Raw genomic sequence first — 24,079 nt, forward strand, 5'->3', positions numbered from 1 at the left:
CATATTAAGAATGCTTCCAGAGCATTTCAAATAGAGCTAGTTTAGAATGAATGTCAATATTGTACCTATATATATATATATATATATATATATATATATTGAAAAAAAAGGTTGTCCATTATCTATTCTGTTGTTCTGCCTTTAAGCGCGATTTATACTTATTATAACAAGGGAATGTAGAAGAATTGTTATATTGATCGTTTGCCTGTTATCTCTCCTATGGTTCCACATCAATACTGCATGGAATTGTGAACAAAATATTATCCAACGACAACAAAATATTCAAAGTCTTGGATTTGAGAGGCTACATCTCGTCAAATGGTGGTCAAATGCCGAACACATAATGGGCCTGTTCTAAGTGGTTAAGCAAAAATAATCATAGCCATAATCATGCAGCCCCAATTCAAACCAGTTGGTCTACAGTACATACTTTTAAGTATCCCTGAACAAAAGCCCGATATGTACTCGTCGTATGATGGTGTCGTGTGGCGAACATCATCATATATGAACTCACAACAGTGTGTGCTGTGGGTGACACTTGGTGAGCTCATCTTCCAACAGCAACGTGTCAGAAGCTCATAGTCATGTATATCCACATACCAGCATGCAGCCTAGGGGTCGTAAAGGAAGCGCCGATTGCATAACTGTGCGTTGGCAATGGCATCAGCATTTCGTTTTGGTGAGTGTACAAAAAATGAATTCCCTGCCGGGGGGGGGGGGGGGGGGGGGGGGGGGGGGGGAGGACTTGCAGAAGATAAGAATCTCATTTGCGTTTTCCAACTCCTGATTATATTGGGGCATGTGCCGTTCGGGCGGGGTCTGGTCAAATCCACTCAAAGGAAGAAGAATGCCACAACAGTGGAGGGATTAGAGAGCCAACAGCAGAGCATGCTGCCGTTGGAACGCAGCCTTCCCTCTCAATCAGAAAGACTCACATTAGAGAGCCAACAGCAGAGCATGCTGCCGTTGGAACGCAGCCTTCCCTCTCAATAAGAACAGCAGAGCATGCTGCCGTTGGAACGCAGCCTTCCCTCTCAATAAGAAAGACTCACATTCACAGACCCACGGGCAGTGGTGGGAAGTAACTAAGTAGTATTAAACTCAAGTACTGTACTTAAATACAATTTTGAGGTATTTGTACTTTACTTGAGTATTTCCAATACTTTTACTTCTACTCCACTACATTTCAGAGGCAAATATTGTACTTTTGCGCCACTACAGTACATCTACAGTATTTGAAAACTTTGGTTACTAGTTACTTTGATAATTATTTTAAAAAAAACACCACTTCAGCCCTATAAACATTTCAGCCATTTGAAAATAGCAGATCTACAAGCGACACATTGTGAGCTTGTAGATCTGCTATTTTCAAAATATTTGTATACATTTGAAAACTTGAAATGGGACATTCTGCATAGTGAGTACTTTCTACTTTTGGTACTTTGAGCAGGGCTTGACATTAACCTTTTTGAGGCACTTGTCGTACATTTCCCACACTTGTCCGGGCACAAAAGTCACTTGTCCGAAGCATGAGCACACACACAAATACTTAAAGTTCAAGTACATTTTTATGCCAATACTTTTGTACTTTTAGTCAAGTACATTTTTATGCCAATACTTTTGTACTTTTAGTCAAGTACATTTTGAATTCCAGACTTTTACTTGTAACAGAGTATAGTTCTATATTGCAGTATTGGTACTTTTACTTAAGTAAAACAATGGAGTACATTTTCCACCACTGTCCACGCATGGGAGGACAGGGTAGCTTCAGTTTTTTTTTGTTTTTGTTGTTGGTGTTGGGGTGAAGGGGGGTGTTTAATGTGAAATATGAACTCCGCATTTACTAACAGTAGGCGACACCGGGCATTATTCATACAACACACTAAGGGAGCATGTGGGGGGTTAAGTGTTTCTGCTCAGGGACACTTAAAACACTTCAAACCAACTGACTGGTTTGAATTGGGGCTGCATGATTATGGCTAAGATTATGATTACCGGTATTTTACTTAAAGGAGAATTCCATGCTAGAATGCTTTCTTACCTTTCTTTGTAGTTGTTACGTCCCCACCAAAGAGGTCCAGGTGTTTTATTGTGCAAAAGCTCCTTATTGGCTATTTCCCCTACCATAAGCGCTCAATGAATTGCATTGAATGGGAATTGAATGGGGCTATGGGGTGTTGTGCTAATTCGCTTATTTCCATCGAAATAAGTAGTAAACTGTGCCGCTTGGGATATTATTTACATTATGAAGAGAGGATATATACAAAAAATATATAATTTTGAGCGATGGAAATAAGCGAATTAGCACAACACCCCATAGCCCCATTCAATTCAATGCAATTCATTTAGGGTTTATGGTAAGGGAAATAGCCAATAAGGAGCTTTTGCACAAAATAACACCTGGACCTCTTTGGTGGGGACGTAACAACTACAAAGAAAGGTAAGAAAGCCTTTTAGCATGGAATTCTCCTTTAACCACTTGGAACAGTGGTTTTCAACCCTTTTCATATCAAGGTCCATTATTGTATTCGGCACCACCATGTGACGACATGTAGCCTCTCAAAGCCAAGACATTTTGTCCACAATTCCATGTTAAAGAACAGGCAAACGATCAATATAACAATTCTTCTACATTCCCTTTATTGTGTAGGCCTGTGTAACAAAAATGTAACAAACTTGAGAGCGTTTCATTTTACCCGAGAGTTAAAGATCTAATAAGGGTACATTTGGTTACAAACTCTCCATCATTTAGCTGGGGACCACCTGTCCTGGAAGCTGCCTGGAACCCACTCAAGGACCACTGGTTTAGAACCTGGTGGTCCCTACTTTGAGCATAGGCTACGAATTCCACCAAATACATTTTAAAAATCTATAAGTTCACAATCCGCCACAATGAGAGTTGTGGTGAGCTTGTAGATCTATTCTAATACCTTATATAAATCACAAGTATTGGTAATGGTGATTTTTGGAGGAGAAATATGTTATTTTCTGAAAATCTTGTTCACTCACTGGGTCAAATGTTACGTAACGACCCATGTGATTTTCTAGAGTCTCTGTGTGGCTGATGGATGGGAGCTTGGCTAGTACAATGTTCTGGTTATTAACCATTGTGTAATGAATATGCTATATAAATAAAGTTTATTATTATTATTAATGGCGAGGAGATGAGAGGACAAGGTGCAACAGCTCACCAAATAAGATTAATTGCCAAGTTTTGCCATTACGTAATTGTTGTGAAATATAAAATCACGGTTGTGTAAGACAATAAAGCATCGAACATCATGATTTTCGATAGTTTGAATACAAATGACGAAAGAGTACAGAGCAGGTGACATCTACATTATGCTAGCTACCCGGCCAATGGCTGTTAAACGACACACACACACACACACACACACACACACACACACACACACACACACACACACACACACACACACACACACACACACACACACACACACACACACACACACACACACACACACACACACACACACACACACACACACACACACACACACACACACACACACACACACACACACACACACACACACACACACACACACACACACACAAGCTTTGAGCTGTCCAGTGATTTAGCAGCAGAATAAAGCAACAGGATTTTCGATCATTCCTAGAGGCTTTGCACATAGTCTCACAGTAACCAGACAATTATACCTGCAATGTCTGGGCCACAACTATGTCTGGTCCTGTGAGACTTTGCGTACCGCTCTCCTACATGTTCACAATATTTATGGACCAAACTTGTCTGAAAGTTGTCTTGTTTTTGCACCACATTTTACCAACTGCATGTTTTATGCAATTCATGAAATCAGACGTGATCTGAACCGGGTGATCTGAACAACATGAACTAATTTCCCCTTAAGCTAGATAAGGGGTCATTTCATTTTAAATGCAATTTTATATGTCAAATTTAGTTTTTCTTTCATATTGTCCCTTATGTAAAAATAACCAAAAAAATAACCTGCTGAAAGATTTAGGTGAAGTGCTGGAGTCACAAAGGTATAGCAATAAGAAAATAAATGGAATCGCAAACTCAAATCAATTTCATAAATCATCAATTTGATTGTGCACAGATTTGATTTGAGTGTGCGGAGCCTCCATTTATTTTTTCACATTGTCCCTTATAAAACGTTTATTACGTTGAAGAATGCAACATTTCTCAGCCCCAGTCCTCCTGGGACGCAGCTAGACATTTCGTTAACAATCAGTGCATGACGTGCGTGGATCTGGGCTCTGCGAGGAAGAGATTACAAGCTGCTGTCAAAGCTCTTGAAGGAACCAGGCCCCCCCAGACGGCGAGGCTGCCGCGCTGCCGTGACAGAGAGCGAGTCCTACCTGAATTACACGCTCGTCCTGCGCCGTCGCATATCTGCACACATCAGCAGGCCGACGTGACACGCCGAGCTGCCTGTCAGCCTGCCAGAAACAGACCCAGGAGAAGAGATTCCTCTGCCTTTTATTATGGTCCTGAGTGACGGGTTAAGACAACAGACACCGTTAAGGCCCGTCCAATGACGACGGGTCACACACAGACGCAACCTCCCCAACACAACAAGGACGAGGAGGAGATGTAATACATGCGTGTGCACGTGCATGCCATGCACGTGTGTGTATTCACGATGACAGCTCTTACTACTGTGTATACCAGTAGTCTCTAGTCTAGACTGACTTATTTGAAAGAATAGAAATCATCTTAAAATGAAGAAAAACAATCCAAGTAATGAGGTTAAAATCAGGCATTTTGGAGTAAGTGAGGAGTTAAGGTTTAGGGTTAGGATTCTTCAACTACAAGCATATTGTCACGTGTAAAAGAGTGGGTGAAATTATTCTTAGTACAAGTTCGTAATGTTTGGCACAAGTTCCTAATTCCTAGCCATAGGAATAGAGAAAGAATCCAAGGCAACAAAGTCCGATAACAAGACACAATGTCAGATATAAAATAGAAATAAACGAGGCAGAGTATCGCAGCAGATGTAGAATCACTCTCGTGCAAGACGAGACAACACATTTAGCAGCAGCAGATGTCGGTGTGCTGTGCATGGAGATAACCCTAGTACAGTATAGCAGCATGGAGTGTATTCAAGGTCAACCTTCCGCTTGCTGCTTGTACCTGAATGAGTTGGAGTCTGCGAGTGAAACCCCTCTAGATTCTGTGTGTAGCAGCAGACTTTGTCAAGTCTGACATAGCTCCAGGGCTCAGGTTTTCTTCGAAAGCCTGATTGCTGACAGGTGGTACTATAAACCTGCTCCATAGTCTGGTGGAATGGCCTCTATGGGGTTGGGGTTAGGTTTAGGTCAGCATGTTAGGAAGTAAAGGAAATTGCATTTTTCTAAATGAAAAGAAACGTTGTTTAACTTGTTTCTGACGTCCTCACAACTACAACGAGCATGTGTGTGTGACTATGTGTATACACGTACTGTATATACACACATAAGGCTCATAGGAACAACTAATAACATGGCTGAGATGGATGATTATGATCCAGCAGGGCATATAAAACACACTCCTACTTTATTGGAGTCTGTAAAAGCCTTCAGTTTGTGGTGAACAGCCTCATGGGGTGGTCTATGAGTCAGCAAACACCTCCTACCGACCACGACAAGCCTGCAGAGGTGTTTGAGCAACCAGGATGACCATATGTGAAGCCATATGGCAGACGGGGGGATTAAAATCAATCATTCCCGTTGCTGTGTGAACATGGCTCTCTGGCTGCACACGCTGCCATATAGTTGTCTTACACAGACTTTCCCCCGTTGACGAACACGCATGCAAGCGAGTTAAATTAACCAATTCTGGACGGGAACCCAGGTGTTTTAAGCATTTATCTATTGAAAAATAGCAGATCTACAAGCTCGTAGCGCGGTGCTGTAGATCTGCTATTTTTGATAAATCATGAAAATGTGGCACAAATCTTCGAATATACAGAATATTCTTTCAGAGCGAACTGGAACAACATATTTTCAAATGGGGGTCGGCAGCCAATTACATATCATTTTTGGGGTCCTTGACATGAAAAAGGTTGAGCACCACTGACATAGAAACATAGGTTTTTCAGACGTCAGGCCTAAATGGGTTAACACAATGAATTCACCACTTTTAGCCTGGCAACAGGCAAAAAATGTGAAAATAGCCGATCTACATTTGCCGTAAATATATAGGGCTTACTGTAATTGGTTGAATTTACATAATAAAATGTTGGCCAGATTAAGTGCTATAGCGGCCTTGAAGTAAAGATCGACTATGCCAACTTTTAATTGATTCACCAACGTGTGTGGATTTCCGTTTCCCGCGAGATGGAATGCAACACAGGCCGAACAGATGGTGCAAAACAGATACCATTATCAGCATCATAAAGATACATTACACTGTGGTATAAGGTAATTATCTAGGGCCTTGATAGGCCCATCACTGTCATATTTAGATGGATATCCGCTGCTGTTGCTACAGGCCCTAACGAAGGCTTTCCTGTGCCCTCAGGATTAGAAAATGCCCTCTCTGTGCAACAGTGACAATGCATGAGTGTGCAGAGCTCTCCACACACGTACGCACGCAAGCACACACACACACACGCACACACACACACACACACAGCCTAGAGAATAGAGATACAGGCCATCTAACAGGACTATGAATCAATGGGGACTTTACAACTCCATAAAAGAATCTGGCAGGAACCAATCTCCATTACATCCTGGCAGGCCTGGCTTGGATGACTTTGTACAGCTAGGGGACACGAGGCCGACCAGACCAGGGCCAGAGCTAGGGGACATGAGGCCGACCAGACCAGGGCCAGAGCTAGGGGACACGAGGCCGACCAGACCAGGGCCAGAGCTAGGGGACACGAGGCCGACCAGACCAGGGCCAGAGCTAGGGGGACATGAGGCCGACCAGACCAGGGCCAGAGCTGGGGGACATGAGGCCGACCAGACCAGGGCCAGAGCTAGGGGACATGAGGCCGACCAGACCAGGGCCAGAACTAGGGGACACGAGGCCGACCAGACCAGGGCCAGAGCTAGGGGACACGAGGCCGACCAGACCAGGGCCAGAGCTAGGGGACACGAGGCCGACCAGACCAGGGCCAGAGCTAGGGGACACGAGGCCGACCAGACCAGGGCCAGAGCTAGGGGACACGAGGCCGACCAGACCAGGGCCAGAGCTAGGGGGACATGAGGCCGACCAGACCAGGGCCAGAGCTAGGGGACATGAGGCCGACCAGACCAGGGCCAGAGCTAGGGGACATGAGGCCGACCAGACCAGGGCCAGAGCTAGGGGACACGAGGCCGACCAGACCAGGGCCAGAGCTAGGGGACATGAGGCCGACCAGACCAGGGCCAGAGCTAGGGGACATGAGGCCGACCAGACCAGGGCCAGAGCTAGGGGACATGAGGCCGACCAGACCAGGGCCAGAGCTAGGGGACACGAGGCCGACCAGACCAGGGCCAGAGCTAGGGGACATGAGGCCGACCAGACCAGGGCCAGAGCTAGGGGACACGAGGCCGACCAGACCAGGGCCAGAGCTAGGGGACACGAGGCCGACCAGACCAGGGCCAGAGCTAGGGGGACATGAGGCCGACCAGACCAGGGCCAGAGCTAGGGGACACGAGGCCGACCAGACCAGGGCCAGAGCTAGGGGACACGAGGCCGACCAGACCAGGGCCAGAGCTAGGGGGACATGAGGCCGACCAGACCAGGGCCAGAGCTGGGGGACATGAGGCCGACCAGACCAGGGCCAGAGCTAGGGGACATGAGGCCGACCAGACCAGGACCAGAGCTAGGGGACACGAGGCCGACCAGACCAGGACCAGAGCTAGGGGACACGAGGCCGACCAGACCAGGGCCAGAGCTGGGGGACACGAGGCCGACCAGACCAGGGCCAGAGCTAGGGGACACGAGGCCGACCAGACCAGGGCCAGAGCTAGGGGACATGAGGCCGACCAGACCAGGGCCAGAGCTAGGGGACATGAGGCCGACCAGACCAGGGCCAGAGCTGGGGGACATGAGGCCGACCAGACCAGGGCCAGAGCTAGGGGACACAAGGCCGACCAGACCAGGGCCAGAGCTAGGGGACATGAGGCCGACCAGACCAGACCAGGGCCAGAGCTAGGGGACATGAGGCCGACCAGACCAGGGCCAGAGCTAGGTAGGGGACACGAGGCCGACCAGACCAGGGCCAGAGCTGGGGGACATGAGGCCGACCAGACCAGGGCCAGAGCTAGGGGACATGAGGCCGACCAGACCAGGGCCAGAGGTGGCATGTATAGGTACTCGGAAGTGGCCGGATGCGAGATCCATAATGGCTACAAGGTCACACGTGTTATATAACCTAGCTGACCGGCGCACGTTTGTCTCTTCTAACATGAGCGATCCATCAGTGTGTGACATTTTCCCATCCTGTCATTTGGGCTGAAGAGCCACACAGACGTATTATTAAATATCACCCACCCACCCCCCACTCCACCCCACCCCCCCCGGAGGAGAGAACAGTCGTTCCAACGAACGACACCGCATGAATATTGAAGCAAATGCAAATGAGTCGCCTGCTAGTCTAGCCAGCATTATATAGGAAAGATGCAAAGATTTGTTGTGAGGCGTTTCACAATCACAATATTTATCTGTGGAACAGAGTCAAACTAAATGTATTGCCTTAACCTCTACAATTACTAAGTGTAAGTATATAAGTATAGTTACTGGACAGGGTGGGGCCACTGGGGGGGTACCCAGCTCAAATATGATTACTCTGCCGTCAAGGAAGTTCTGTAAATGACCCATATATATATATATATATATATATGTTAGGGAGATCAACAGGAATCCGCTTCCTTGATTGGTCAAGCCAACCGAATGGCTTTGTGGATTGGCCAAACTTTGCGTGTCATTTGTGCCACCGAAACAATGTAAGTAATGTGCACACATTAGGATTCTCAGAGCGAGGCTTTACAAGTCCAACCTCGTTTACTGTGTGAGAAATGTCATGGACGATACATCTGAAAGGAGTGCCAACAGGTGATGCTAGCGTTGCAGTGGAACACGAGGTGTACACCTTTGCAGGGCTCTTTGATGAGACGGTTATCCAGGTCTACGTTTTCAACACAGTGTCTTTGCGCTGGAGTAAGTTAACCCCAATGACAACAGGAAGAGAAGAACATTCATTTTACCGCTTTCGATGGGTTCCCCCCATAGGCCAAAGAGCTGTGCTGATAGAATATATCATCTATATCTGGGGAGGGACTAATGGCAACCAAGTTCTTTATGCATTTGATGTCGACACCCGCAGATTGTTCATACCCAGGGTTTCTGGGACTGTTCCAAAGGGGTTGATGATCGCCTCCCACTGCGTCTTGGGGAAGGTCATTCATATCTTTGGAGGATCGTTTCATGACGTCTACAAGTTAGACACCACCACAATGGTCTGGTCTTTAATTAACACCAGAGGCACTCCTCCATCACTACATTCAAGTATTTCTACCACAACAATCATCGGGACAAAGATGTTTGTACTTTTATACTTTTATACTTTATACTACCATTATAACTGGTACCTCGGGCACTTCAAAGTGTTTGACACAGAGACCAACCTCTGGCTGAGCGCACCATCTGTACAGCAACTTCCAGACGTGCCCTGGATTCATTCAGCCTTTGCCTACAATGGAGAGCTGTACATAATTGGTGGTAGAAACTACTGTAGCCAAACCTCCAGTGATGTGTGGAAATTCAACCCAGAGACCTTCTCCTGGACGAAGGTTGAGCCCAAGGGGGAAGAACCAGGTCCAATGTATGCCATGTGCTGTTGCAACCGTGGGAGATCGTGTTGTTCTCTCTGGAGGTGATAACCTGTACATCTTAGACTTCAATCCTTGCATGAAGACGTTATGCAAGCTAGCAGTAATGTAGTACGGTCTGGAGCAGTCAGAACTCCCACACAACATCAGGTGGGAACTAGCAGCCATGCCTACCAACAGCAACAGAAATAAAATCAGTCAATGAATAATTATTGAGGATAAAAAGTGAGGACAGTAACTGCAGGACGCCAATGGTGATTGGCCGAAATGTGCTGATGTATGATGATAAGAGCGCCCCTCACAAGAGATCTGGCACTGATCTGGTGCAGTGTGTCAAGTGTCTTGATCGGGGAGACTTGTGACACAAATCCGGAGGAGGACCCGGGGATCGAACCAGAGAGGGTACCTTCCCGTTCCCAGATGAGTGTCCAGTGCCGTCCATCCTACCTTCTGAGCCATTGGCCGCCCCCTATAAGCAGGCCAAATGTCTCAGGTTCACAGTCACTGCCCCACTGACCATCTGTCCATGCATGAGTCAACTGGTGAAGCCAACTGACCTGCCTCTTTAAGCACTTTCAACCATGTTTTGGGAATGTCCTCATTAAAGCCAGAATACCAGATCTACAAGCTCACAAAGTGTCGTGCGGTAGTGATGCATTGTGTGAGCTTGTAAATCAGCTATATTTAGCTTATTTTATTAAATAGGGCTTAAGTGGTTAACAGTACTGCTCTGCCGCCTGTAAACCCTGATGAAAACAGACATCTTTGACCCGCTGTGAGAGGCCGATATGACTGCATTTAATGCAGACAGGGATTTCCTGCCGCCCACATTCTTTCAGTGTGATGGAAGAAGAAGGCGTTTGTGACCTCAAAAAACAAAAGGGTTGATGTTAAGTATCATTTTTTTCCCACCCTCTCTGCACATGAGAGTGATTTGAATGCAACGGGAGGCCGGTGTTGCCAGGTTTTGCGAGGGAATTAAACAAGCAACCCAGGTCTATGAGAACAATCCCAAAAGAAGCCCTTTCAATACTACAACACTGGCTATTTGAAAGTGCATGATGCATTGTTAGCTTGTAGGTCAGCCATTTTCAAAAGAAAATTTGAAAAACGTGGAATATTTTTTAAACATTAACAACACAAGTCGTGTATAATGGGGGTCCCTGTCACAATACATTTCCAGATGGGGGTCCGTGTAGTGGACAAATACATCAATGTGGCGTTGTTGGCTTGAAAATGGTTGATGAGATCCACTGGTTTAAAGAACACACACACACACAAACACAAAATGCAACCACCAATATTTACAAGCAACTTCCCAGAACAATAAGCCCAACGTCGCTCATAATGTGCGGTCATGGCAACGCTGAACGAGAGGTCAGTGCAGAGAAGAGTCACACAGTCAGCATACACTGCATCGCTGCCAAGCAGAAACCACAGCCGCTTCAACTCACCAGGAAATGACACAAGGGGGGGAGGGGGGGGGGGGGGGGGGTGGGGGGGGTGTCGTGTTCTGTTCTGTTGTGCACAGAGGCGGACTGAGAGGCTGTCGAGACACAAGACGCCAAAGAAGCCCTATGTGGTTTTGTTCACAGAACACAGAGCACCGTTACATGGAAGTCATGGAACTAACATTTTAAGTATCGTTGGCCACGCTCTACACGTGGATGGATATATCCCACGCTGCCTGCACTAGCACTGCAACAGTGGGAGAAAAGCATTGCAGTGGTATAGAATATGCTGCAAGGCCAACAAGCCTACGCAATGTCTTTATGCAAAACAGAATAAGCATTACCATCTGCCTTCTATAGTAAGTATAATATGTATCATGAGTGGCCAAAACGTGGCGATGTTGCACAGACACGTGAGCAATTGCCATTTATGTTTCAAATCGGAAACAGCCGTTGTTGTGGTCTACCGACAACACAACAATGACATCTGTATGATACAGTCACTGTACATCATCCATCCACCTGCTATAGCGTGCTTCCTGTTCCTGTTAAGGCGAGATGAAACAAGATGCCTTCCGTTTCAGACGGTTGGCACACAGTAGTTCGGTTCACCAGGCAATGACAGTGCCAGTATAACATCTGCACAGGCAAGGAGCGAATGGACAACAGCATTCCGACCGGCGATATCGCGCTAAAAACTGTCCTGATATGGAGCGTCAGCCGCTGCATTCCGACTAGAGATGTCCCGATACTGTATCGTTATTGGGAAAGTATCGTATCGGCACTTATTTGGTCATATCGGTATCGACAAATATGCCAGTCTAACCACCGATCGAACACAGGGTTAAGGGGTTGACACTATGGCAGGTAAATAAAATGTTGGGGCATGTGGAGTTTGCTTTCGAGTTGCCCAAACTGCAACTGCACGTTTGAGTGAGGAGTCTGCTATAAACACAACACGAGATATATAGCTAGATAACTATAATAAACACTATTCCCGGTCAGTGGACTACAAAATAAGATATTTATTTTTGTTATCATTATATTATTCTCTGGTATCGGTATCGGCCAACACAGAAATTGTGGTATCGGGATCGGATCGGAAACGAAAAAAGTGTATCGGGACATCCCTAATTCCGACATAGCCCGAACCAATCAAATTAACTAAAGGGGTGTATAGTCACAGACAATCCACTGACCACCGTCAGTAAATATGCCCTTTGGTTTCCAAATGGTGTGACGCGAAACCTCGCTCAAATAAGACTCTGCAAGCGAATATAGGAGGGGTGGACGACGTGGCTGCACGGCGCATTGTGACTCGCGGTACATCAGGACAGTCTCATTGAAAAACATGTCTTCAAATGAGATTTCATTGTTGGATCGCATCGCTGGCTGTGTGGATGGGGTGTAACCCAGACAGACACCAGGCAGGAAACTACTGTTTATGTTTGGTAAAGGGCTGGGCAACATGTGCACAAGTTGGTAATGAGGGGTTTACACTATACAGACAGCCTATATAAACACAAGATTAAGAATAATAAGACTAAAACTGCCAACAAATAAAATGAGCATTTTTGCACAGAAAAACTCCCAATCTGATGCTGCCTGGAAGCCGTGGGTCTACATCCAGGGTTTGGCAACCTTCATAGTCGGCATGCCACATCAATGTTAAGTTCAATTACGAAACCACGTCATCAACATTACATAATACATTTCCAAAGGATTTCGATTGTCCAAATATAAAGTACATAACCTTTAAATTGTTTCGTTTTGTGTTATAGTTTCTTTCACATCAATACATAATACATTTCCAAAGGATTTCGATTGTCCAAATATAAAGTACATAACCTTTAAATTGTTTCGTTTTGTGTTATAGTTTCTTTCACATCAATACATAAATAATAATAACAATAATGATCATTAGACTCAGAGCACTAGCCCACCCCAGTCAGAGTTCAGAGGTTGAATTAATGTAGAATTACAGAAAGAAGAATACAGATGCTTTGAATTAATGTAGAATTACAGAAAGAAGAATACAGATGCTTTGAATTAATGTAGAATTACAGAAAGAAGAATACAGATGCTTTGAATTAATGTAGAATTACAGAAAGAAGAATACAGATGCTTTGAGGGTTTGTGTAAACACAAACATTGAATTCCATTGACAATGAATGGCCAGCTTTGAGTGTTTGTGTAAACAAAAACATTGCCTAAACACAGACATTGAAGACGATGGTGAGGATGCAAATTGTGATTGGCCGGAATGAGATGATGGGAGAAGTGAAATTGGGTGGTTGGTCGAAATGAGACGATGTATGATGACGTAATGATGATAAGAGCGCTTGGCCCTCACTTCACACGGGTGTGATTTTCATTAGGATTATACCAGTGACGATAACCCTCCCGTGTGCCAAATAATGTTGGCAGTTTTCCACCCACTTCATGGGGCCAATCCAATGGCGGTTCTTCTGCATAGACTTCTATTGGCGAATAGTGACAAAAGGCCTGAACCGGAAGTTGACAGAATGTATTGGAGTCTATGGGCTTTATAGTGACAAACGAGTTTACATGAACCACGTGACCGGGCAGTTTTCTGCCCCCTCAATGTCATAACTCTGTCTTACTCTATGGCTCTGCCACGGTTGCCTACCCCTGGTCTACATCATGGCCGCGAGGGGGGGGATTGGAGGACAACACAACCGAGGCCAGAGCAGAAGCATTGATCCCCCGGCCTGCTCAGTGGCTCATGGCACGTGTGGCACAGTGGCATCATGTTGCTGCCAACAGTTGTATTGTCTTACAAAGAGAGGAGAGGAGAGGGAGGAGAGATGAGGGGGGGGGGGCAGTCCCATTGTGAAACCAAAACATGAAGGAAGGTCACCAGTAGCAGCTTTAATTCAAAGCCATGCTGGCACAGTGTGCTGCAGCTCACGCCTCACGTGCACCCAACCAGGCTGCTGAAGAAAGGAAAATGCAGGTCCTTCATAGTAAATAAATAAATAATAACCAATTGTCAAATACGGAGAGTTGACATTTCTGAGGAGTAACAAAAGTCCTGTTTGATATGGGCAGAAAGCCGTGGGTTGAACTCCAGAGACCCCGATTATTATAATGTATGTATTCCTCACTATCACCCCCCCCCCCCCCCCCCCTCCCCATTATGTATCGCCTAGCAACAGCTGCGTTGCTAGGGATATGGAACCGTGTTATCAGGCTGTCATGGGCTGGTTCTGTGGTTCATCATTCTTTTATACTTTAATGTTTCCAGCAGCACCAGTCCAGTCCAGATAGTTAGATTTCTCTCCATGCACTTCCCAAAATAATCTCTGCATTCATCAGAAGAACACAGTGACGTGGCATACATACAGTAACAGTACGAATACGAGGAGAATTTGAGGAGACCGTCATCAAAACTTTTAATCGGACGGAACACTGCCTGCCCTGTATCAAAACTGGAGTTCCGATCCGAGTGGATTGGAATATGATATCCATTTGAAACCAGACCCCACAAATAGCACAATATAAGGGTACTAGCCTATCTTATTTCTGTCTGAACTCTGAACACATTGGTGGTGGTGGTGGTGGTAGATCTCTGCGCGTGGCGCAGGCAGCTCCAATGTGTTTTGCTGTTGAACTTGGATGATAAACAAACAGCCAAACAAACTGCGCTGATCCAATTTCACCCATGCTCATGCAAAACAACAGAACACATTTTGGACCCGCAAAAACTACAACAATCTACAAAACTACAAACAACCGCTGCATGGCTTCCTCTCTGACAGGCAGCTACAATGTATCCAGATGCACACACAGCTCTATGTCAGGTTGACAGGCAGACAGCAGCTACAACACGACTTGCAACAAAGTAACCAGTCCAGTCCTCCAGAGCTGATCTCATCTGCTAAAGCGATCGTCAGCAGCGACGCACGCACGCAGCGGCACCTTGTCTTGTCATATTCTGTAGTACGATAGTGGTGTAGTGTAGTCGCTTGCCGAAAATAACTATCCCCAAGCCAACCTTACAACCGTCGCTAATGGTTGGCTTGATGTGATGTGGATAGTTCTTTTCAGGCAACCGACCGAACCGACACTGACAGCCCTGTCTGTCTACGCGCGACGGAGAATGTATTTACTATCATGACAACAACAAGCGATCGATCTTACTACTTACTTTTATGTCTGCCGACACCCCACGACTGTTTGGCTATACTGGGGCTCCGGATGATCGCCCTTCCAGCCGATTTTAAAGCGTCCATGGCGGCGGCGTTAAATCCACAACGGAGGGGCAAGGGAGCCCCGACAAGCGTCCGTCTGCGTCTCTCTCTGCCGCCAAACTTTTCCACTTGTTTCCCCCCTCGCCTCGGCTCCGCACACAGACAGACACGGCTCTTCTGGATCGATGGATGGATTAACATGTCCGTCCCCGACTCCCCTCTGGGGCGGTGTTATTTATGCAAATTAACCGGATAATGTAACGTTGACGCGTGCGTGTTGTTTTTTTAGTGAGGGGATCACGCGAGCCCGCAGCAGAGCTAGTGTGTGTCCTCTCAGGCGGGCGGTGCTTATACTAGTATACAGACCAAAACCATTCCATTCAACACGACACGATCATTTGAGCATCTCTGCCGGCTGGGAGATGTATTTTCTTTTTTTCAAACCCTTTTCTTTTTTTTCTCTTTTTATTTATTATTTTTTTAATACCTCAATATGTCATGTGGATTTATTGAGAAGGTTACTATTGTTATTTCTATTTACTATGTACTAGGCTTACTACTAGTTTATTACTTGTTATTTTTTTTATTTACAATTGTAATAAAACTAGTTTTATGTTGTATTTAATTGTTACCCTTATAATTATTATTAGGCCTACTATATTTTTCCCTTTTTTTGTCAATGGTGGTTGGTCTGGGGGTAGAATTTTAAAAATGAGGGAAGGGGAAAAGCCACTTATTGTAGTTGACAAAGAATCTGAATTAAGTTGTCTGTGCATTTTTGTGTATGCCTGTACCTGTCCCTTTCATCTTAAAATGAAATACAAATATATATATAAAAAATAAAGAAGGTTACTATTGTTTTGGTTCTTTCACAAAATACTGAAAATATATCTATAATTAAATAATAGGCTATACATTAAATAACCATCAGTAGTGACTGTATAATGACTGGCTTAAACAAAGCAATAGAACTATAGCTAGAACAGTCACTCAGTGAGTTCAGCTAAATACACACCCCTTACTGTAATGCAGGGCAGGTGTCTGCAACCTTTTTGAAATGAAGTGCCATGTTTTTATATTCCAGAATCTAGAATGTTGTCAACATACATTTAAATCGTCCATGAATATAACCTAAGCCATCTATCTCCCACTCCTCCCAGACTCACTCCCCAGGCAGAGTTTGAATTAATGTAGAATTATGTGCAGGATGTCATTTACATCCTACACATGTAATTATTTGACATTTTTTTAAATAGTTTATTTTAATCCACACTTACGCCAGTACTGTGCCAGTGACCGGTTTAAAAGTAAAACCAGGATAAGACGACAATTATGCCATATAGGAGGATATTCACAATATCACCATATCCAACAATCAGATGATATATATAGGCCTATAGGCCTACCGTAATAGCCTCATATCACAATATTATACATTATCCATATACGGCCCAGCCCTAATCCTATAAGTGTATATTTGTTTCCACCTGTTCACTGCGATAAGAGCAATAATGGGTTAGTCCAGTGGTTTTCAACCATTTGCACATCAAGCTCCATTATTTATTCGTCATTTGAGCCACGGAACCACCACTTGATGACATTTAGCCTTTCAGACCCAAAATGTAGAATATTTTGTTGTCGTCGGATACAATGTTGTCCCATGCTGTATTGAGGTTGGTACCATTAGGAGAGATAACAGGCAAACGTTGATCAAAATGGCAATTCTTCTCTTCTTTCTCTAATTGTGTAGACTTCTTGTAAATTAAGTAATGCAGATTGCTTTAACTCTTGAGAGCATAACATGAACCCGTAAGGTGAACCAAGGTGACAGGTCCATTTGGTTTCATGTTACGCTCTCAAGAGTTAAAGATCTATAAGGGTCCATTTGGTTACCAACTATTCCATCATTTAGCTGGGGACCACTGGGAACCTCCTCAAGAACCACTGGTGGTCCCCCGGACCACTGGTTGAAAACCACAGGGGTTTGGACCCTCGGCCGGGTCATACCAAAGACTGTAAAAATGGGACCCCAATGCCTCCCTGCTTGGCACTCAGCATCAAAGGAGTTTGATTGGGGGGTCAAATCAACTAATCAAATGATTCCCGAGTGCGGCACGGCTGCAGCTCAACCCTCCTTGGCTGCGGTTCGATCACCACTGGCTGGTGGCTGGCATCTCTCTTAGAGATAGGGTGAGAAGTTCAGTCACACGAGAGAGACTCGGAGTAGAGCCGCTGCTTCTTCGCCTGGAAAGGAGCCAGCTTAGGTGGTTCGGGCATGCCTCTCGGGTGTCTCCCTAGGGAGGTCCCCGCGTTGCCCCCGCGACTCGACTACGGATAAGCGGTTGAAGATGGATGGATGATACTGTATCTTGGTGTAACAATGTAACATGTTTCACCTTTGTTCTCTGGACTGGTTGCATAGACCCCCGAGATCTGGTAGAGCAAACTACCCGAGCCTCAACAAGTGGTAACTTTATTGTTCCCAGGTGTAACAACTCAGACAGTCTGCCTTCTCAGTAAAGGGGCCAAACCTTTGGAACTCCTTGCCTACGGTTCTAAAACTAGAGACGGACGGTCGGTAACGTGTTCTACAGAGGACTCAAACTATGGTTGAAGTCAAATCAACTGTGCTCACATGTACAGTATAGTGTCATGACTTGTTACCCGAATGATTATGTTTACTTTTGTATTGTTGTAGGATAATGTAATGGGTATTGTAATTTTGTTGTAAATATCATTAGTATGTATTCCCAAGTAAAGTGTTTTATAAAAGTCTCCTGTGGACAGGTGGTGTAAACTAGCACATGTGCTAACACACTGCAAACAATGCATCTACAAATTGTACAACTGTGCAATGAGCAATGTAATTGTCATGGCCAAATAAATAAACATAAACATAATTCAGGGGTGCCGTGTGGATTAAACAGTTATTTACAGGGGTGATCTGAGCCCAAAGGTTCTCAAGGGGGTTCTCAATGAGAACCCCTGGCCATGACATCTGTATCTGTCTATAATGAACTTCTCTGAGCTGTCATCAGCACACACTGTTAATGTCTCTCTCAGTAAGACGACAGTACATGACATATTGATGCATAAAACATTTGGATAAATTACCTTTACAGTATAAAGCAAAGCAAAACAGAGTTATTCTGTAAGGGACAAACTGATGTGCACTTACGATACGATACGATACAACTTTATTGTCAGCTTGCACTGACATTTGTTTTGCGTCCATGACGTCACCGTTCAAGATACAGACAAGACATACGCAATACATTACAAAAGATACATTACAGGACACAAATCACAGAAGCAGACAGGAACAAGAACAATAGAACATATCCTCTTGGTTTACCGATTTTGGTTTAAAAGCATAACAGACTGGTGTACAAAATAATTCTTTAGCCTGTTTTTCTTATATTCAGGGACTCTAAACCGCCTCATGGAGGTCTCGACTCTGTTGATTACTGTTTGAAAGACAAAATAATATAAATGTGCTTTCATTATTCATAGTTCTAATCTTTTGAAGCAGTTGTAGATGCCATTATTCTTTTCATTTCATTCACGTGCACACACAGTGGTTCACATGAATGAAACACCCTCTGAAGCCAATTTTATATTTGGTGATAAATAATTCATTTTTAATGGCCATTTCTCTGCCCTATCTCTGTTTCCAAAAGGAAGGGTGTTTGATCAGGGTATTTCCTACCGTCCTTAAACACGAAGAGAAAGTGGAGAATGACCTAGGGCAACTTTGACGATGGAGAGGGCCACTATATTTCCACACTCACTCCAGAGGGGCCACAGTGCATATTACTGTCATAGCAAAAGTAGCAGATCTACAAGCTCAAAACGCGTCGCACTGCGGCGTGTTTTGAGCTTGTAGATCAGCTATTTTTTGCTATATTTGAATTGAAAACCTGAATAATTCTTTGCTATTTTTGAATTGGAATCCTGAAAAAGTTACATTTTTATTTAATTTCAAATGCATTTAGTTATAGTTATGTTACCTTTATGAATTAAGTACAAATACATTGGACATAAAAAAAGACAATAACATTTTAATACTAGTAGTAATTAGCTGAAATCAATACTATATCAATGTTCGGATATTGACCTGCGGGCCGCATTAAGTGATGGTGAGGGCCGCATGTGGCCCCTGGGCCACCAGTTGCCCATGTATGTCCTACACACATACAGAATCTCTAAATTATAGATCAGATTATAGATTATCTCAGATGGAACCAATCACACAGTTGAATTTGATGTAGATTATTATTGCAGTGCAATGACCCTAACCCTAACCCTAGTCCAGACAAGTAGTTAAGAAAAACCTGTTAATTTTATAATTTCAAGTGCTAAACTCTGTCAAACAGGAACTGGAAAGTGAAATAAAACACTCAGGATAGAATGTAAAACCAGCACTGTTTATATTGTGACAGATTATGATTCATCTACAAACATGGAGAGAAAAGTGAGGAGTTTTCTATTTGTACTGTATGTCTTGCTGAAAACGTTAATTAAGGATATTTGGAGGGGAAACTGAGGGAATGCTGAGTTAGCCTTAATAGAAGGCATCTTTTATGCATTTAAATTGACTGTCGTCCTTGGCCCTTATCTCAGAACATTCGATGTATTATCATCCAACTCGAAATGAGCGACAGCTCGTGACTTTGTTTCTTTTTTATAGTACTTTGTGTATCAGTCCATCAAATCATCACACAGTCCGTGCGATATCTGTGCTGCCGGGGGTTGAAATATTCAGATTTTGAGAATGAGGGTTGACTCAACCCTCATTCTCAAAATCTGAAAAAGTTTGGGAACCACTCAGGGGTAGAGTGGCTGGATGGTAACCACAAGGTTGCCAGTTCGAACCCGGGCTCCCCCAGAGTTAGTGTCGAAGTGTCCTTGAGCAAGACACTGAACCCCTAATTGCTCCTGATGTGCTGGTTGGTGCCTTGCATGGTTTCTGCTGCCATCGGTGTATGAATGTGTGTGTGAATGGGTGAATGTAAATATGTAATGCACAATCTATGTAAAGCGCCTTGGATAAAGGCGCTATATAAATGCCCCATTTACCATAAAGAGCTTGCTCAACCCGGTTGAGCAAGCTCTTTATAGCAGTGCTTCCCAAACTTTTTCATGTCAAGGACCCCCAAATTGACACTCATTCAGCCCGCAGACCACCATTTGAAAACATATGCCAGGGACCCCCATAAGAGAATATTTTTACGGCTCTAGCAGTGATTGTCAACCCCCAGTTTGACATGATTGGTCTACGGACCCCCCATTTAATGGCATTTCTATCTCTGGGACCCTCAATTGATTTATATTGTAAAATCAATGTAAATTTAACTCAGAGTGTATAACCAAATGGACACTCTTAGAGTTACAGACCCATAAGGGCCCATTTGGTTCTAAACTCATTTAGCTGGGGACCCCCTGGAACTCCCTCAAGGACCCCTGCTGGGGGTCCACGGATCCCACTTTGGGAACCACTGCTTTATAGCATTATTTAATTGTTCAACAGCCGCAACACCGTTTACCTATAAGCTCCTGTGGCTCTGAGAGAGAGAGAGAGAGAGAGAGAGAGCCCAGAAATATGGTTTTCATGGCACGCTGCGATAAGATTGTGTGGCATTGGGAATTTATGTATGACATTCCTTTTGTTGGAGCCAAATAGGATGTTGTAATCATGAAAAGGACAAAGTGGTTCTCGGCTGAATTAATCACTGGAGAGTCTCCGTTATAGTGGAGGAGCTTAGGGGGATATTTCGCGCTAATTCGTCTAAAAGCGCCATATTTTGCACAAATGTAGCCCATGAAGGCCAGTATTTTAGACTAGGTTTCACTGTTAACAGGGGTTACAAGTCTTGGTAATGTAGGAGGTGGGTGTCCTTTCTTTTGTGATTCTTTAGTTGATGTTAGGTAAGAGACCTGTGTTTGTTTTGTGTTTGGACAAGGTAAGCATAGTTTTCTTTTAGTTCTGTAGTCTGTACAGGTGCCCACCCCTGCATTATATGTAACTGTGTAACTTGTAAAAAAAAGTCACTGTACTTTGGCTTTTCAACTGGTGTTGGCTGACTGTAAATGGTGCATTTATATAGTGCCTTTATCCAAGGCACTTTTACATAGATTGTGCATTACATTCACCCAGTCACACAAAGTCACACACATTCATACACCAATGGCATCAGAAACCATGCAAGGCACCAACCAGCACATCAGGAGCAATTAGGGGTTCAGTGTCTTGCTCAAGGACACTTCGACACCAACTCTGGGGGAGTTAGTGCCTCTCTGGCAGCGGTGGCCGAACGGTTTGCGGAGCGGTCTTGATACCGGAAGGTCGCCAGTTCGTATCCCCGGACCGGCACGTTAAAATTACCACCGCTGAAGTGCCCTTGAGCAAGGCATTGAACCACTACCATGAAATGTTCTATGAGCAGGGCCTGGCTGTAAACAAGTATCTGATGCTTAGTCCAGTTACCCTGGGTAAATATAGTAACTTTGCTTTGCTTTGCTTTGGTTAATGTGGCCCCACATTAATGGTCTTTCAGTGCCCTCTGTTGGCTGACATTGAAGTGGCAGCCAACTCAATTTGTAACCTCAATCTAAAATATCCAAAAATCCATTCTCTCGCACGCACGCTCGCACGCATTGGCACTGATAGTACATAGTAGGCTACAGGAAGAAAGGAAAATTATTAAAGACGTAGGGAAATGAAAAATACGTTTAGAGTATCCGTGGTCATCATAGCCTATGGTAGCCTATGATCATATCATGCTATGATGACCATTATTACCTATATGATTCATAGGTCATACAGGTCTAACAATATAATGGGACAATTTACATTTTTGTGTATTTTTTAAAGTCCAATTTGTTTGAATTACTTCCTTTGAACGAAAGTGTGCTATGACGTGTCGAGGCCAGAAAGAATCTTGATTTCAGGACTCTTGGTCCCTTATTGTATCTGTCCGCTTTTTCTTCCTCTCCTTCTTCCGCCAAAAATAGCAGTTTTTTGGGGAGCAGTGATTTTGGGCCCTAAAGATGAATACAAAATGAAAATCAACATCCTGTCCAATCTCAAGATAGGGAAATTATGACAGGCAGTTTCTGCTGTCAAAATATGACCCCCCCCCCAACACTGTGTTTGAAATAGACACTCATGCTTTCTAAGGTGTGATTTGGGGCCCTAAGGATGATTAAAGACAGTGTTTGAAATAGACACTTGTGCTTTCTAAGGTGTGATTTGTGGCCCTAAGGATGAATGCAAAATGAAAATCAACATCCTAATGCTGTCCATGACAGGCAGTTTCTGCTGTCAAAATATGACTTCAAAAAACAATATGACCCCCCCAGACATATGCACAACTGACTGGCAAGATAATTAGTTATTTGGCCACACCTGTGCGAAATACCAATAGTATAAACATAAAATATACATATATACACGCTTACATTTCTGGGTGTTAATTTCAATTAGTTAATACAAAATGAACATGAATTAATGGATGAATTAATGGATTCATTAATGATTTAATCAATGTTCGCACAAGGCCTCGCATTTTTCCCATGGACGCCTCTGCTTGTAGAATTGCTGAACGGGATTGTAGTGCGTGTGGGAAGCATCCTTATATTGTATTGTTGCCTTTACATATTGAGAAATATAATAAAGTATCCGTCCTGTGAAATTGTATATGGGATGTTCTGCCTCCATTATTAATGCTCACAGCAGAACTACTCTGTAGAGCGGGCTCTTTACATTTCTCTTACCTGAAACAAGGTTTATTACACTATACTAGAGCGGTGCCCACGCACAGGGCCTCTACAGCGGTGCCCGTTGCGCACTGGCCTACTTGGAACGATGCAAGTTGGAAATGCATGCCCCACCCAGATATTATGCATTGGAGCCTCTACAACGGTGCCCGTTGGGCACTGGCCTACTTGGAACGATGCAAGGTTGAAATGCACGCCCCTGCACCCAGATATTATGTCTGTCTCCATTTTATGCCCATATATGGAGTTCTTTGTAAGGCTTACCCAAATATGGAGTATATGCAGCCAGCTTGTGGAGTTCTGTGTCAGGCATGCCCAAATATGGAGTGTTGTGAGGTCAGAACAGGCCAGCTCCATATATGGTCGCTGGACAGGGGCCCGGTCCAGAGCCCGGGCAGAGGCCTTTTTGGGGCGGTTCTGGACAACCGTGGGTCCGACCGACTCGACACCGGGCACTGTACCCTCTGCTGTGGTGTGGAACGTGTGTGTCGAATTTGAAGTCGGTGGGGCGAACGGTTCTCGAGTTACGTGGATTATACACAGACAGACATACAGAGACTTGGTGCATTTATGGAGTGTTAGCTGACTATTTTAACAAGACAACATTCCACAGTTACATAGATGTCTCTCCATCCATTACAGGTGTTGATTTGTGGTCTTCGCAACATTGCAACAGGCAGTCTTTGCAGGATTCAGTTCGCCACTCCGGCCCTACGTTACAGACACTGGCATAGAGCCATGAGACACAGAGTGGCACACACGATGAGTGAGGAGTCTGGAATTACGCAGACCATGAAGGCACCGCAAAGAGCCCATGAAACAAGT

General features: G+C 44.4%; 1 protein-coding gene across 3 annotated transcripts in view; it reads right to left on the reverse strand.

The window, feature by feature from the left end:
* ldlrap1b (low density lipoprotein receptor adaptor protein 1b) overlaps positions 1–15,699 on the reverse strand; it is a 93,647-nt gene extending 77,948 nt beyond the window's left edge. For 2 of the 3 annotated variants that reach the window (XM_079528141.1, XM_079528140.1), the window contains exon 1: positions 15,433–15,698. In XM_079528141.1, the coding sequence (XP_079384267.1) occupies positions 15,433–15,676 (244 nt within the window). In that variant the 5' untranslated portion in view covers positions 15,677–15,698. Of the gene's footprint in view, positions 1–15,432 lie in introns of all 3 variants that reach the window. The other variant, XM_079528142.1, reaches the window with a different exon arrangement.
* Positions 15,700–24,079: the final 8,380 nt, after the last annotated feature.

The sequence above is a fragment of the Electrona antarctica genome (assembly GCF_951216825.1).
Source record: "Electrona antarctica genome assembly, chromosome: 18".
NCBI classification, from domain to species: domain Eukaryota; kingdom Metazoa; phylum Chordata; class Actinopteri; order Myctophiformes; family Myctophidae; genus Electrona; species Electrona antarctica.